Source organism: Falco peregrinus, chromosome 9, assembly GCF_023634155.1.
Source record: "Falco peregrinus isolate bFalPer1 chromosome 9, bFalPer1.pri, whole genome shotgun sequence".
Taxonomy (NCBI): domain Eukaryota; kingdom Metazoa; phylum Chordata; class Aves; order Falconiformes; family Falconidae; genus Falco; species Falco peregrinus.
Window position 1 is genome coordinate 2,317,987 of NC_073729.1, and position 16,692 is coordinate 2,334,678.

Here is a 16,692-nt window from a genome sequence, read left to right on the forward strand (position 1 = left end):
GTTTGTGCTGGGGGCGAGCAGGCGGCAGCGGGGAGCGGGGCAGCCTCGTGGGCAGGGGGGTGGCAGCTCCAGCCGAAGGCCATGGAACACGGAACACACGCTGCCTGTGCTTTTCCAGAACAGGCTCCAAGGCTGTGCCGGGGCTCCCCCGCACGCTCCCCGCCCTGGCACCCGGCATCACGGCTCCCAGCAGACAGGGTCGATGCCCACTGCTGGCTACTCAGCCTCCCAGAAAAGCAACTACACAGTTAAGAAAAAAATTCCTTTCTCTCCCCCCCCCCCCCCCCCCCCCCCCCATAGCATTTTACTAAGAGAGACCTGCAATGACACTTCAGATGAAGTTGCAGGGCTCGTGTGACCCAGCCATGTACTCAGAGCAGCTCCTGACCTTACCCACCTTCAGCTGTGCCGGCAGAGCTCTGCATACAGCATCCACCACCTCTGGCTGCTCTTCTACAGAATTACAGCCAGCTCCTTTTGGGAATGCATTGCTTCTGCACCTGGTAAAAAAAGAAAATAAATATGTCTGTCAACTGTTTCTTCAAAAAACATTTTGTGTGTCTGCAGCTCGGAAATGCAGCTTTATCTTGGCAGGAGATGGCTTCCTTACCACTCCAGTGCTACAAAGGTCCACCTAAATTTGCCAACTTATAAGGCTTTGGAAGGACATGCTCAGCAGTATCTCCTTTAGGAGCTTGCTGCAGGCATGAATGAGAGCTGCACAGCAAAGGGGCTGTTGCATGAGGAAGCATTTTGATGGCGGTAGAAATTGGCAGACACACAGTCACCAAGGTAGGAAATAGCAAAATATTTTGGAGCCAAGCCAGCGTGCCACAAAGCTGAAAGATTCCCAGTCCCCTCACCACCAAATCCCCCTAGAGTCAGTAAAATGCTTAACCTGTGCTTTTCACAAGTGCTCTGAGCTCCTCAGTTTTTACTGGGTACTGAAAAACCCGATTTGCAGAAACCCTGAGCATCCTCAGCTGCAGTGCAAAGCTGTGGCCCGCTCACCTGCAATTCTGCAGGAGCAGGACCTTGGAAACGCAGCATCTGCTGCCATCAGAACAGGCACTGGGAAAGCACCCAAGGCTCATAAGCAAGCTGTGGCCGGGCCACCCACAGGCAAGCAGTGAGCCCCATGTAAAGCCTCAGGGGAAAGTAATGCTCATGCAGGCAGAGCAGGACGTGGTGGGTGGGCAGCAGAGGATGGAGTGCAGCACAAAAGGCTTCTTACCGCTGCTCACCGGCCCCGCAGGTGCTGCCTGGCCACAGGCTGCTCCCTCTTCCCGCACCCTCAGGTAGAGCTGGGGGCTTGTCTAAAATAAAAGGAAAATGGTGACTCATGAGCACAAGCGACTGCCTACCCATAGAGAGGCCAAACTGCAATTACTCAGGGAACCTTAGTGGAACTAATTGATCATTGCTGGAGCTTAATTGACAATTAGTTGGAGCCAATTCACAATTAAATATTTAACTTTCCACCTTTGGCTCTTTAACTTTTTTTTTTTTCCCCTTCTGCGTATGCCTACATAAATAGGGATATCTTTCCAACCTGAGCTGGAGTGTTGACATGCTTATAACTACACGGTTCCGCTTGTGCGAGCCCTGGGAAGGCTCTCTGGCTCTGCAGGTGTTTCCCAGCCTGCTGCCAGCTTTGCATCCCTGCTGCTCAGCTCCGTGCTATTATCCCAACAAAATCTCTGTCTTGCCCTTTTCAACACCAGGTAAATCTCAGCGGCACTTACGAATAAGTTCCTGGGGTTTTGCTCTGGTTGCACAAGAGCTGTAATTTACACGTAGCAAGCAGCAAATTAGGGGACCAGTAAGTGCAAGCACATTGACTGCAGGAGAAGGGGTTTTTGTTGGCACAGGTGTAAAAAACCCCTACTTAACATGCGCCTGCCTCGCAGCTTCCATCCAGCCACCCCTGGGTGCTGCCGTTTCTAGGACTGCAAACAAAATGGTTAATGCTGCATTTTTCTGCAACAGGTTTCTAAAAACTGAGGAGTCGAAGGTATCTGCTTTCCTGCTCCTGAAGGTGACAGCGAGATGCCATGGCAGGAGCCCCTGCTGCTGCCCGGGGCACAGCTCTGGGAGAAGAGTCTGTCCAGCTGGGTGCTGCTCTGCCACCCGCTCGCTAAAGGTGCTGCTCCTTGCAGGGGAACTTCAGCAGCAGGTGAAATAGGAATAAAGATCACGAGATTGTCAGCACATACATAGCACTTCTTTAATTTTATTATAGTTTGTTGGAGTATTTTGTACCAAAAAAGATTACCTAAACCTTATGGCTGGCTATCAGAGGAAGAAAGGGAACTTGAGCTCCCTGGGATGAGAAATTGCACGCTGCCAGTCCACTGCTTATTGGGAAGGAGAAACAGCTCTCCAGGTGTGTTATCCCTGTGTGCAATGGTCTGGTGTGGGTCATGGTCTCATCCCTGCCACAAGCAGGAGAAAGCATTACAGAGGTGTGAGAAGAGCAGCTAAGCACACACACACCTACGCGGCCAGTGCTGGAAAGGTGCCTGCTGCTTCTGATGGAGTTACAAGCGATCCAAGGAAACAAGAGCTGGGGGAGGGGGATACAGTAGCCTTTCAGGTTTCTTTACCATATGTATGCTACTTCTGTCCGTAGCTGACCCTTTAACATTAAAAATTTGCCTGGGAAGAACCTAAAGCTTTAGCAGTCCTGGTGGTGAAGCTGTAACAGAGATCTTTTCTATCAGTTCTATTAGCAGGTAATCCACACCGATAACACAGGCTCCACTGATTTGCTCGATCACCAATGTTTTTTGACATTGCAGAACATCACTGGTTGTCCAGCAGAGTGGTGGGCAAGACCCAACTGCCTAGTGTTTGAAAAAAGTGAAACCGTAGCAATTTTTCATATAAATACTGCGGTAGTTATGGCTTCAATGCATCCTTAAGCTTTTTTCCTGCCCCTGCTTGCATTACTCCTCATGAGGTACCTGGCTGCTGCCCCAGCAGCTGGCTGAGGGTGGGATGGGGCCGATGAGCAGCTCCTTTTCCTCTAAAGGCCCAACACCACCCTCCCCTCTGGGGGGTGAAGGCAGGCTGCTGGGGCAGGTGAGCACCGGCTGTGGAGGAACAGCTCTTCCCAGCACGGAGAGAATTACTGAGGGCTCTCCACGACGCAACCCCCCAAACAATGCAGCCAGCCTCATGCACGGCACAAAAAGAGAAGGAATGATGGCTTTTTGCAAGAAATTAATCTTTATTGAAGCAACCATGAGTCACACGAGCTGCCAGCTGGCCTGAGGAATAACAATAGCAGTGGCCTGGACAACAGCAGCTGAAGCTCCCAAGGGAGAGCATCTCTCTCCAGAGAGCGATATACTTAATAGCACGTATATACGTATAAGTGAACCTTTCCTCACCACTAGAAGGTGGGTATGTTGGCAAATGCATATCACCACCCAATCCCTGCTAGATCAAGGCATGCTGGTGACTGCCAGGAGGTAGCTTGATTAATACCCTGGAGCAGTTTGAACTTGATCCTGCTTCCAGTGAAGGCAATGCTGAAGCTCCACTGGTTCCAAGGGAGCAGGATGGGGACAGATAGCCCTTCCCCCCACCCCCTCAAAGCAGTTATTTCCAACACAAGGTATTTGCAGGCATGTTGACATGCTAACCGGGTGCTGGAGTCTGTACTGCTGTCCCTGCACGTGTAGCAGCCCTTGCCTGAGGGCCAGGACCTGTCCTGAAAACGAGCACTGGGGTTACCACCTTTATCTCAATCACCAGTTGCTACTTACTGTATTTCATGGCTAAAAGCCACAACGAAGGAGGTGGGTGAAAGTAGCTGTTGGTTCAACAGACATTTCACACAGCCATGTAGCTTACAGCAGGTTTTCCAGCAAGTGCTAAATCTGGGTTTCAGCTCAGAAGCGGCTCTGCTTCCTTGCAACGAGGGCAAAGCACGCCAGGGAGCCGTTGTTTGAGCTAGACTGAGAGCCAATCGAGGCTTTTAAAATTTCTGTTTATTATTAATAAGGTGATGTAAAGAGGACATGAGCTGGACATTGTATTGTTTGACCTGGCTGGAGATCAGTCCTGTTCCCTTACAAATTTAAACTTCAGTCCCGCGTGTATGTGTAATATCAAAGTCCTTTTGCATTGCACAGCAGTGTGGTGGGCTCATGAAGCTGGATAAACACAGAGCTGAGGCTGGAAGTCGAACAGGGCCCTGTGAAATCAGTGTGGCTTCAAGCTCTAGGAGATTGCTTAAATCCTAAGAATTAAAAAATAATGGCACATTGCATTAGCAAGAAAGAATAATAGAGGGATATGTCCTTATGCTGGTCATTCGTTTCAAAGCTCCTGCACTGCTTTCTGATTCTTTTTCCTGATCTCTACCAAAAGCTCTGTAAGTCTGGCAATAATTGGAAACAGGGAAAAAACAGCTGGTGGCCGTGGGACGCCTACATGCTTGAGCATGATCAGAAACATGCCCAAAGTCAGTCACTGCAAGTGTCCAGGCTAGGAGAGCACATTTCCTATCAGCAAGGACACACTTTGTGTCCATGTATTTGCTGATAGCACAAGACCAGTCCTGGGCTGTGCTCCAAAGCCATCTTCCAAGAAACACTGCATCTTTGGGGGTCACAGGGAGCTGCTCAGAGAGCAGCACGAGAGACGTTTGGTTTTAATGCCGTGATTTTTGCTGGACTTTTCTCTCCATTTTTGTCCTAAGGGGCTCTGTGCATCCTGCTTGCGAAGCTACAGCCCGTACGTCCTCCGGTGAGGCGATCTGCATCTCTGAGCACGGGTGCACGTCTCAGTCCTTGCCCTCTTCCAGCAGAGGTGTGGGCCTGCTCCTCCCCAGAGCATCCTCTGCTCTGACGGGCTCGCAAGTGCGCTAATGGTGCAGGAAGGGGAGACACGTGACATGTCCCCCGCCTGACCCCGCGCGATGCCTTCCCATGGGATATTGTGGGTGTCTCCAAACATCTCCCGGCGCCAAAAGCTGGCTCTACCTGGTAGGGATGCCCGAGTGGTGGGTTTCTACCTCTCCCGCAGGATGTATTTGCCTTTCCGGTCCAGGTTGCTGCTGAAGTGGATGGAGAACCAGAGGAATGAGGTCAGGATCATCCCATAAACCTAGAAGGAAATAGATGAGACAGGCACGTGATTAAATACCAAACTGGTTATGATGCTCCATCTGTGCAAATAAGCAGTTGTAAATGTTGCCTATTAGTCCATTTGGCACTTCTGACTTTGTGTGTCAGGATGTCACATTTTTCTTGAGAATGCTGTTTTCCAGTAAAACGGTGAACCAGTCCGACATGGGAGGAAGAAAACAACCCTAACATGTGGTTAAAGCATCTGACTGGAATCAGCACAGTACGGCTCAAACCAGGTCCTAAAAATACCAAGAAATGAGACGAAACCAGGAAATGCAGATTTCAAATGGCTGCCACAAAACCTTCCTTTATGCTAACAAACATGTCTCTCTCATAATAGCCTTCTGTAAAGATAACGTAGGGAGAAACCCCGCAAGCCTTATATATTGTTTGGAGTAAAAAAACCCCAACAAAACAAACACCACCCACCACCACCCCATGCACATGGACGCTGCATGCAGAGGACAGCATGCTTCCCCTGTATCTGATACTCTGCCCGGTACATCACACGTCAGGATTTACACCGGCAATGGATCACAGGTACGGCTGCTGTGGGAAGGATACCGAGGGCTGTAGCAACCTGCTCTTTCCTAAAAGTCTGCCTTAGTGTGCAAGCAGCTTTGCTCACGGCTTGATCTGGGGACACATGAGCCTTGGTGGCTGGGGGACAGTGACACCAGAGCAGCTATAGCTCTCATCACATGCTTCCTTTGCATCCTGCCATCACAGTAGTGAACTGTGCAGCGAGATTTCCTCTAGCAGACGCTTCAAAGTCAGCCGCCTTCTCTGGCTGTAGCATCAAGCTGTGAAAAAAACCCCACATATATATACTAAAAATAGTCCCAACTTTTGCCTGAATATAGCTACAATGAAACTCATCTTATACCTTAGAAAAATTTAAAAGTGACACCAAATATTCACACATGACTACATTCATAGCTCCGCAGCAATACCTGATGGTTTTCCTATTTTACTACTAGCAGTATAAAAACATGTAAGTGTTTGTTCCTCTGGGTTTTATCTAGATGGAGAAAAAAAGTCTTCTAACCCATGATCTTGCCAAAGCAGACACAAACAGTGCAATAATCTCCAAATACACACTGCGTCAGGAAAGGTCACCCCAGCTGGGGAGGGACATGGAGATATCACAGCAGCCCGAAGCTCCCTTCAGGGGAAGAAAGGAGTCTCCTGGCGTGGATTCTTTTCTGCTGTGCTTCATCACACGCACAGGGCCCTTGTGTAGAGGTAATTACAGTGATACACCTTTGCCAAGCAGTGGGGGAGCATACAAGCAGGTTTGTTTTAATTAGCGGCACCCTCCAGCTCCGAAGGGACCATCCCCACGCAGCCACCAAGCCCCCTCACCGCTGAAGGACACACTCCTCTCACAACATTTCCTTTTTTCTTCTTTTGTCCCTCCCCAAACAAGACTCACAAATTCAGTACAGAGCCTTTCTACCCGAGCCATCCACTGAAGATGATCCTACCCCTCCGCTGCAAGATCCTCCTTCAGAGATGGTGCCTGGGAGCCCCAGCAACATGCTCTGCTCCTCTCCTTTGCAGCCTGCTCCCTGTGAGCCTGTGCTTCACCCACCCACCACCTAACACGTGCTTTATGGGGTTCATTAGTGATCATTAATCTGATGAGACCTTCCCTTTCTGCACAGCTCTCCAGCTCCAAGGCTGGTGCTCAGAAGCTTTCAAGATCTTCCAGCTCCGGCTGCACAAAGCGACATCCCAGGCTGAGCTGGGAGGCAGCCAGCGAGCACTGAGCAAGGAGAAGCAGCAAGTTTCCCAAGATACAGAACTTTTACTGCATCTCCTTTTCCACAATTGCTGCTGGCTTCCTACCTGCTCCGCGAGCCCCGTGCCAGGCAACACGGCCTCTCGCTTGCAGGAGAGGATGTGCTGGAGCCAGAGCAGATGAAATGTAAATGCTGCTACAGCCTGCTCCCGCTGCTCCCCCCGCTCCCAGCTGCCGTGCCTAAGTTTGGGCAGAAAAACTGTGCCGCGAGCCTATTCCTGCAGGAAAACCCCTCCATCCATCAGCCTGGCCGAGACAGATTTTGGCCCTTTCCCAGTTTCCACAGTTGGAGTCCACTGCTGCTTGTTTCTCTGCTGCTGGTCTCCAAAATCACCCAAAACCCTATTTTTGGGGGGACTAATTTAAGATACACCTTCCCCACGGGACTCTGCCTCTGGGGCCAAAATGCAAAGGAACAGACATAGCTACCGTGAAGGCGATGGTGATGGCCAAGAGTGTGGAGACAAAGTCCATATGCTTCTTCAGGAAGTCCTGGATCTCCTGCAGGCAGTCCTGGGAGGAGAGACACACACCTTGCAGCATGGAAACAGCTCAGCAGGGGGCTTCAGCCCGCGCCACCCCCCACCCCCCCCACCCCCCCCCAGCACTCGCCACAGCCCCCGATAAAAAGGGAGGCAAGAGGGGGATGCAGCATTGCACAGTTGGGCTGCTCTGTGGCCAGCTCTCTTTTTTTTCGGCTGCTTGCTGCAACTTGGGAAGGCAAATACGTGCGGTGTATTTTCTATTACTCTGAGCCTATGATTTTCTTAATGTGATGTGTTTTGGACTGGGTGGGAAGTGCATGCACACAGGTAAGCGTGGTCACACAAAAGCTTTTTTCTTTCCACCCACTAGAAAATGGAAAGAGGGAAACGTAAAAACGGAAAAGCAGAGCACACTATAATGCTAAATATGTTCCTTAAAAATGTTAATAAACAGCTCAGTTATGCAAGGTGTTGCGTGCATTAACATACATTGGCCTTATGTGTGCCAGTGGCCCCGTGAAAATCCAGGTGGTGTTAACCGGGAGAGCCATTTCAGCATTGCAAGAGCATGCCCTTGATGAAGTGACTTGCAGAGTGAGGTCAGAGCACTCAAAGCCAGGAGTGAACGTAGTGCAACTACCAAACTGCTGCAAAATGCATCCTCCCACCACCTCCCCTGAACACAACCGGAGGAAACACAAACCACTAGCGAGGGGGAAAGCGGAGTCACGGTGCCCGGCTTTGCTCCGCTCTCCCTTCCTTGCCCTGACCCGAGATCGGAGGCAGCGCTTCGAACCACTGCCCCGTGGGCTGACGCGTGCCTGCGCATCACCGCGTCCCGTCAGCGCTCCACATCTTTGCCTAACAACAATGGTTTTGTACAGCTGTAGCAACACAGCTTTGTTTTGCCTAGGGACAACGTACATATTGGTGCTGGCAGCTTTAGCTGCTTCAGCTGATTTGGCTAATCCAGTGGAAGAAAAATAATCATGCAATAGATTTGCTTAGAGAGTATGAAGTCTGCGCTGCAGCTTCAGAGGCAGTCTGATACCGGTGGCTTCTCTGTCAGCCTCACTGAGATACTACAAAGAGGAGGAACAAAGGGTACTTGATGAAGCTGCTGCTGGGCATTATCATCCTGCTTCATGAGTTTCTCATTTTAATACCCATTTAATGCCCTGGGAAAAGGGAATTGCAGCAGATTCCACATTTGCTGTTAGTGGGATGCTTCTTAAGCCTCAGCAACTAGCATCATGTGGACAAGTCCAACAGGTTTTTTTGAGCTCATACACACGCCTGTGATACCTCGCACTCTCTGCCCACGCCGGAGGTGAGGAGGAAGCTGGAGGGAAGCGACAGACTGCAAACACAAAGATTTTGAAAGCTGTCTAGAGCTGCAAAGGCAACTGCATCCACAGGTCTGAGACCTGCTAACCCACGGGGGCTCCTCCAGCGGGCGAGACACCTCCTTACTGAAACAACACAACCCCAGCAGAACAAACCCCAACCCATAGCAACCCCAAACCACGAAAAAACCACAATTCTCATTAACACTTGAACATCAGTGAGGTTTTAACAGTTAACTAGTAGAGGCACTGTGGAGTGGAAGAAACCTTTCCCTTACCTGCCCCGCAATGTGCACCTGGCCAGGTGGGCACGTCTTGTGCTCGACATTGGTCGTGTCCCCAAACGGAGAGTGCTTCCCACAGCACCGGTACTGGAAGAGAGGGAGAGGTCTGCCAGCCACCCGCCACGGCTCCCCCCGCCACCCGCTGCTGCGGCAGGAGGTGCCGGCAATGGGCCACTGCGCTGGGCTTGCATGGCAAGGTTTTGGTAGCAGCGGGCTACAGTCGTGGCTTCTGTGAGAAGCTGCCAGAAACTTCCCCCGTGTCCAATGGAGCCAATACCAGCCAGATCCAAGACAGACCCACTGCTGGCTGAGCCCATCAGCGATGGCAGTAGCACCTCTGGGATAGCATGTTAAGAAAGGGGGGAAAAAATATCTGTGCCAGCAGAAGAGGAGTGAGACTGTGTGAGAGCAACAGCCCTGCAGAGACCCAGGTCCGTGCAGAAGGAGGGCAGGAGGAGCTCCAGGCACCGGAGCAGAGATTCCTCTGGTGATGAAGACCCTGGTGAGGCAGGCTGTCCCATCAGCACATGGAGGTCCAGGGGGAGCCGATCCCCACCTGCAGCCTGGGCAGGACCCCACGCCGGGGCAGGGGGATGCCTGAAGGAGGCTGTGACCCGTGGGCAGCCCCAGGCGGAGCAGCTCCTGGCCTGTGGCCCTGTGGGGAGAGGGGCCCAGGCTGGGGCAGAGCTTCAGGCAGGGTTTGGGACCCCCAGGGACCCACACTGGGGCAGGCTGTGCCTGAGGGGCTGCACGCTGTGGGAGGGACCCCACGCTGGAACAGCAGAGATAAGGTGTAATGGACTGACCACAGCCCCATCCCCCTCCCCCTGCACCACTCAGGGGCAGGAGAGAAAGAGAAGTTGGGAATTGTTAAGCCCAGGAACAGGGGAGAGGTGAGAGGAGGGTGGGTTTTTTTCTGATTTGAACCCCAGACAGGACTGCAAGGAGCAAAGCACAGAGATACACAATTGCCAACTGCAGCGACGGAGGTTAAATCTGGAGGAGGTGGAGGGATCTAGCCCCAGACTTGCTTGTGCTCCTCCAGGAGTGCTGCCTAGGGCCAGGCCCTCCCTCCGTGGGAGCTTCCACAGCGGCTGCTCTGGAAAACCCAGGGATGCACAGACTGATATTTCCAGTGCTTGCTATGGGCTGCGGGGGATCCCCAGCAACACCCGCTGTGGAGGTGGTTTCCTACAGCCAGGGTGAGCTGGCCAGCTTGGAGCTTTAGCAAAAGGGAGGGGAAAGGAAAAGAAAAAAAGATAGTAGAAGGACTTTCTGTTTCTGCGTCAGTTAAAGAGGCCAAAATAAGCAACTGGTGAAGCTGGGTATTGTGCCTGGTTGTCCTGGCCGAGCAGGACTCTGGGTGTGCTGCTCAACTGTCCTGCAGACAAGCAGCTCTGTGCCCAGTCTCGGCTCTGCGGGCCACCACCACCGCTGCAATGAGAAACGTTTGCTCTTTTCTCGGTTTTGAGAAGCACAGATGAAAGCAGCTTCAGCAAGTACTTGTTAGGATGATTTAAGAAAACACAGAAGGATAACGGGAGTTGTGTGGGAGGTGTGTGAAAACAGGCGAGCAGAGCTGACCTTCCCGTCCAGCCCTGCCGTGTGCCATCAGCTCCCTGGACCCAACCAGGTCCTGCTGCACGAGGAGACAGCGGCATCTCCTTTACTCAGCGGGGACTCAGGAGTTTCTCACCGTGGTGGACATCCTCACTCATCTCTGGTGGCTTTGAGGGCAAGCATCCTCCCTCTGGGCAGCCACCCTTGCCCACTTACTGGGTGACAGAGAAGTGCCCTGTGCCAACAGCATCCCAAGTGGTGGATCTGGGGGGCTTGCCAGCAGTGTCCAGTATTGCCATGGAGCCTCCAGGACTCCTCAGTCATAGCTCAAGGGTAAAGAGAAACAACCAAGTCCAAATACTTCTGCTGGATGATGTGGAATTCCCCCCTCTCTCTGCCTGACCTGGGACTCCAGGGTGTATATCCACTGTCTCGTACTACAGACAGGGAGCACGGCGCAGGGCCTGCTGAGACAGACAATGTATACCAGCTGCAGCGTGGAAGCTTTGAAGACCTTGCACCAGAGCGATGCTCAGGTAGGTGGCCTTTTCCTCCTGCTGATAATATGGCTCGTCAAGCCCAGCAAAGGAAGAGTAGGAAGGAGGAACAGACTTCACAGCAGCTGGAGGACTTGGCTCCCAAGAGAAAAGGGCATCGCAGCACCCAGGAGGCAGAGCACGGGCAGCAGCCCCAGCCTGCAAAACCATCAGGAATATACCCCAGGGCAGGGTTTTCTGCTAAGGCTGAAAGACAACTTACTGCTTCGTGGATGGCGGTCAGCTCATGCCTCCTGAAGCTGGAAGCATTCCTCCTCACCTCCTCGTACACAAGATCGTACACATCCATCATGCTGTCTTCCACCTGTGATGAAAGCAGAGATCTGTACGTGACACTGACCACAGCGAACCTCTCGCACCCCCCCAGAAGCTCTCCCAGGTGGGGCAAGCCAAGTAGTGCAGCTATGAAGCGACCCCCATGCAGCAGCAGGAGCTTGTGTACAACCTGCCACGTCCCACGAGAGAGGCTGCAACATGGCACGTGTACCACCACCTGCTACCACGCACCCTTTGCCATCATTCCTGGGTCTCACCAGCTGGAGCTTTTTGCCACTTTTGGATTTGGCCCAGAGAAGAACTCGGGTGCCCCTGAGACCCTCTGCCAGGCAGGGACGGCACCGTCTCCCCATCCTGACGGGGCCTGCGGGGGCAGGCGCGGGTGGCTATGAGATGCTGAAATACAAAGGTGAAAGGACCTCAGAGGACTGGTGTTCTCCTAGTGGTGGAGCAGTTCCTCTGAGCAGAGCCAAAAAAATAACGGAGTGATTCAGTGGTGAATCAGACCCTAAATATTTACCAAATGTGTGAGAACGCGCAGCCTGACAGATCCCAGCCAACTCCCACTCGGGTTTCGCAGGGAAAAAATATGACAATTGCCTTCAGTGCCTGGAGTCAAAACCTTATTTCTTCCTTTCATTTTCCCTCGCTTCCTCAGCGGCATCAATCCGAGCGGGCCTGCAGGCAGCGCTTGGCTTTCAGGAGGGAAAAAAATCAATTGGTGAGAGAGAGCCTGAGTGGGTGGCCGTGGTGGGGGCAGCACCGCCGGAGCGCAGCATCCCCCGGTGGGGCTTCTTGGCTCTGTCCTGAGGGGACATGCTTGGAAGTTAGGGGAAGAACCACCCCCAACACTGTCTGCTCAGGGGTGAAACCAGGGTTATCTGAGGGGATTACAGCCGTTACTGCAATGTTGTGCCCTGCCCAGCTGTCCAAAATGCAACCAACGGACACTGATAACCAGGGAGGGGAGAGAGGGAGGTTGAGAAGATTACTTGTATCTGACTCGCCTCTGGGCCACCAGGAATAGAGTTTAAAGGCTCACATCTGAAGACTTTCCAGGGCTTTCAACATGGCATAGCGGCAAAGGGACTTGGGGGTCTCTCTGCGTTTATCTGCAGCACAGCTGCTATCACCCCAGGCCCCTCCATCACCCATCCTGGAGCAAGCAGCGGGTGAGGCAGGAGCAACCCAGCTTTAACGAGAGAGGTCTGATGATAGATGGGGCACAGATGCTCCAAGCCAAGGCAAGGCAAAAAAAAAAAAAAAAAAAAATCCTCCATAGCAAGGCATGTGACACTGAGCTGTCCCACACAGGTCAGGAGGGAGGATGCTCATTTTGTCACCCCCGTGTATCAGTGCATCGAACAGGATGGGCACAGCAGTGAGACAAGATCTCCAGCAGACTTGTGCACCGTCCTTCCCCCAGGCAAACCTTAGACCCCAATAAAAAACATCCAAGCTTTTCTAACTTCTTGTGGGCCACGAAATTGCTTTCCAGCAGCAGCAATTAAATACATATATTCGATAAAAAGAGCATTCAATTCCACTGAAGAGCTGTATTAAGAATAACGAAAAAAGAATGATCTCTTGACCTCCTCTTGTGGCCTTGTGTTGCTGCGGAAGGAAGGAAGAGCAGAGCAGCTGACTTCCAAGAGACGACTGCCTTTTGAATGTCCCAACCCCAGCTGAAGATGCAGGCTTAAAAGCTGTTCTGTGTTGTGACAACGTACATATGGGTCTCGCTAAGGTAATGGTGCTGCATGTGCAATTTTTGTTTTTTCATATTTATCATTAGGCTCAGGATGCTGAGCCTTCCTCCAAAAGGTCTAAATTCGGATGACTTAATAAATTAGGAAAGGGCTCCAGAAAGTTACTAGGTTCAAGCAAAGGTGCAAAGGTTCAAAGCAACCCAGAAGTTTAACTGCTTCTGAAGCTCTGCTGACCTCCAGGCTGGGGCATGTTGGGCTGGGTAGTTTTAAGCCCCCTGCCTTGGCTGGGCACATTCCCCCAAACCTCATGAAAACCAGCAAAAATGCTCCTTTGACTGCAGTGGGTTTTGGGTTGGGTCTGGCTGCTTACTGTACAGTTGTGTTCAACTTAAACCCAGGTAAGATGAGACTTTCTCCAGGGATGTTTCACCTGCGAAGGCCACCACAGGCTCCCTAGCAGCAAAGCGGCTCTGGCCGCGCCACCACCACCGAGTCCCTGTGCAGGAAAGTCACCACTCATTAGTGGTTTGTGCTGATAATAAACCTCAGGCCCCAGCTGAGGCTGATGTCCTCCTCAGCATCTTCTCCAGTGGTCGTGCTGCACTAAGCAACCTGTGAGGAGAGCAGATGGGCTGCCCAGATGTTGACAGCTGCTGGCATGAAACCATGAGAGGATCAGTTTGGTCTGGAGAGGTCCTGCCTGATGCAGCGGTGCATGTGTGCACCTTCCTCGTTATTTTAGGTACCATGCAATGACGTGAAACACTGGGATCGAGGCTCTTTGAAGGGTAAGACGGGAAAGAAATGAAGGAACTAGATTCCCATAACAAAGCTATGGCCGAAAAATATTCCAAGCGTTGGAAACAGTAAGGGAAGAAGCCACGAGCAGTCGCTGCTTCACAGCCAGCTCTGCTACAGTGATGGTGATGACGAGAGCCATCTCCAGCTACGTAATGGCTACTAAAGGCTTCAACTGCGCCCTGTTTCTGAGCTTGCTTCTCAGTTATTTACTGATTATTTTTTTCATTTTTTCAAGCAGCCTCTGAGAACTGAGGGCACAAGGGATTAAATGGAAAATGTTTTTTAGCGTTGATTTTGTTTTAGAATGTGTGCCTGGGCAAGCCTAAGGGTACAATTTGCTGATCAGTCATTCTCAGCTTTTCTGTCTAGCAATTATATCTAGCATTCATATCCAGCCATCATCCGAATATGCTATTCAGATCCCAGTAAGGGAATATCAAACTACAAAACCATTGTTTAGGGAGTAAACTGACTGTAGTTTCTCCACATCATCTTTCTGATTGTTGCTAGGATCATTTGATTCCAGAGGAGAAAATTGCTGTCTTCATACAATGTGGCGGTCTGTTTTCAAAGACTGCTACAGAGAGCTTTCTCATTTACATATTTCAGAAGTACTAAATCTCACTATTTATCACTGGCTGTTTTCTTCTGTGCAGGAGACTACCACAGAGCATACAGGTCTGGTTTAATAAGTGGAGACATACAAGAGCAAAAGAGTGCACTAATGAACGATCATCATAGCAACTTTTCAGCCTGGGTTATATTTATACTTGGAGCTGCAGCCGAGCTCTGAAGCATCAGTCACACATGGCAGCATCTATCCAGCCCAAAATGTCATGCTAACTCATGCATGCCTAACGATATAAAAAATAAAATCTGAAAGCACCAGACAGTCACCAGGTGGTTTCATGACCTAACCTTATTTGCAACGTTATTTTACCCAGCAGAGGCAGGTTCATCCCTATATTTTCCTTTGACCTGGGACACAACACAGCGACGAGCTGATACACAGCGACGAGTCCACAACAGTGGACTGCAGCACTGCTTCATACTCAATTGCCACCCTTAACAGATTCCCATCGCCCACTCCACTGATGGACAGCTTTGAGTCTACTGCCTCAAAACAATTATTTTTTTTCAGTTTCTTACACCAGGTGTTGGAGAAGAAAAATATTAACAATAATCAGGGTGCTTTCTCTCACCGTTAAGCAACTGGTTATGCTGGTACTGTTAATAATGTACCTTAAGAAAACCACAGCTGTGCCCATCCCTTAACTCAGACAGTAGTTAGCATGGAAGGAACGTGATACAGCCGGATAAGAAAAAGTCTGTCTGGGCTTCTTTTCAAAAGGTTTTACACTCTTCCCCCCATATAGTCAAGCAGGTTTTCATGATCCCAGTGATGTGCTGTGACTCGCTGCTGGAAGGGCAGCTCTGGATGAAGCTCTTGCGTGGAAGGAGACTGCACCTACGATACTTGTCAGTAAGGAACACCAAGAGCTGAAGATGAAGCATCAGCTGGGTTTTGGCTTAAGAAAAATCTCCAGGTTAAGTGATATGGAGGTCACACCTCACAGAAATTCCTTTCCTGGAAGAAGCTGGGTGAAATGTTCCAGCTCTAAATTAGTCAAATAATTGCTGCCTCCCATTTCTGTCTGCATTCCTTAATGAAAAATTCATTTGGGGATGATATTGATGTTTTGCTGGATACAACAAATGGAAAATCACCACTGAGATTGATGTGGCTGACTCAGTAGAGTAGCCTTTTTCACTTAAAGTAAAAGAAAGAAGGGATTTTGAGATTGTTTATCATCCTCTAAATTCTTTATCCCCCAAGAAGCAGAACTTATGACTGCAGGAAGGCATTTACTCTAAGCCATTCGTGTTCTTGCCCTTGGCTGTTAGAAACTAAAGCAAATTTCAGTCTTACCTCCTTCAAGGGGAAAATTGACATTTTTTACTTTGGTTATTTATCAAGGACAATTTTTATCTGATCTTTCTGTTCCAAATCCAGTCACGGGTAAAGAGGTCAGCCTCCAGTTCCTGATCCCTTTGCAAGCCAGAGGTGTTGATGAATCCCCCTCCTGCCGCCAGTCAATACCTGTGCCTAGGCAACCTGAGCTAGTCGCATAGGTGTACACTGGAAAACTAATGTAGACTTGTACCAAGAACGACGGTCTGGGACTTAGCGAACCATCTTTGCAACAGCTATTCCCCAAAAATCCCTTTGCAAAGCTGGAGCTCAAGGAGAATATAGTGAAAGGAGGTATCAGGATTGTCTCAAAGATGAGCCCAACTTTCTCTTTTCTGCTTAACAGGAATGCTCTTGACATGGCAGAAGAGGAAGAGAAGCATGGCAAGCAGAAGGAGGACCCTCCTCTCCTGTGGCTCTTCATGCCTTCGAGATACGAAGCCGAGCGCATGTGCTGCAGCCTCAGCACTTCATGTTCTTTCAGCGTCGCCAAGAAGGACATACCCAGAGCATCACTCAGAAATATCCCTTCAGCAGCAGCTACCACAGACTCCCTCACTTAGCAATAAACTGCAAGTTGGTCAGGTAAGATGCGAGACTGGAATAACGTGGTCGACTCACTCAAAATCCTTCCTTGTTCCAGTACAAAAAGCACTGTTTCATTTTGCCATCTCCATCTTCTCCCTTTCATCCCCAGCGTGCAGCAATGCACGCGTTTGCAGCATGTCAGAAAGAGTGGGGGCAGATGCAATTGCTT

At 50.6% G+C, this 16,692-nt stretch overlaps 1 protein-coding gene across 4 annotated transcripts in view; it reads right to left on the reverse strand.

Annotated features, from left to right (window-relative positions):
- Positions 1-400: 400 nt before the first annotated feature.
- TSPAN32 (tetraspanin 32) overlaps positions 401-16,692 on the reverse strand; it is a 36,773-nt gene continuing 20,481 nt past the window's right edge. For 2 of the 4 annotated variants that reach the window (XM_013299066.3, XM_055814248.1), the window contains exons 6-9: positions 11,380-11,481; positions 9,055-9,147; positions 7,375-7,458; positions 3,206-5,118 (exon numbers count right to left, since the gene is read on the reverse strand). In XM_013299066.3, coding sequence (XP_013154520.1) covers positions 5,023-5,118; positions 7,375-7,458; positions 9,055-9,147; positions 11,380-11,481 — 375 coding nt within the window. In that variant the 3' untranslated portion in view covers positions 3,206-5,022. Of the gene's footprint in view, positions 501-1,234; positions 1,317-3,205; positions 5,119-7,374; positions 7,459-9,054; positions 9,148-11,379; positions 11,482-16,692 lie in introns of those variants that run through there. The other 2 variants (XR_008748800.1, XM_055814249.1) reach the window with 2 other exon arrangements.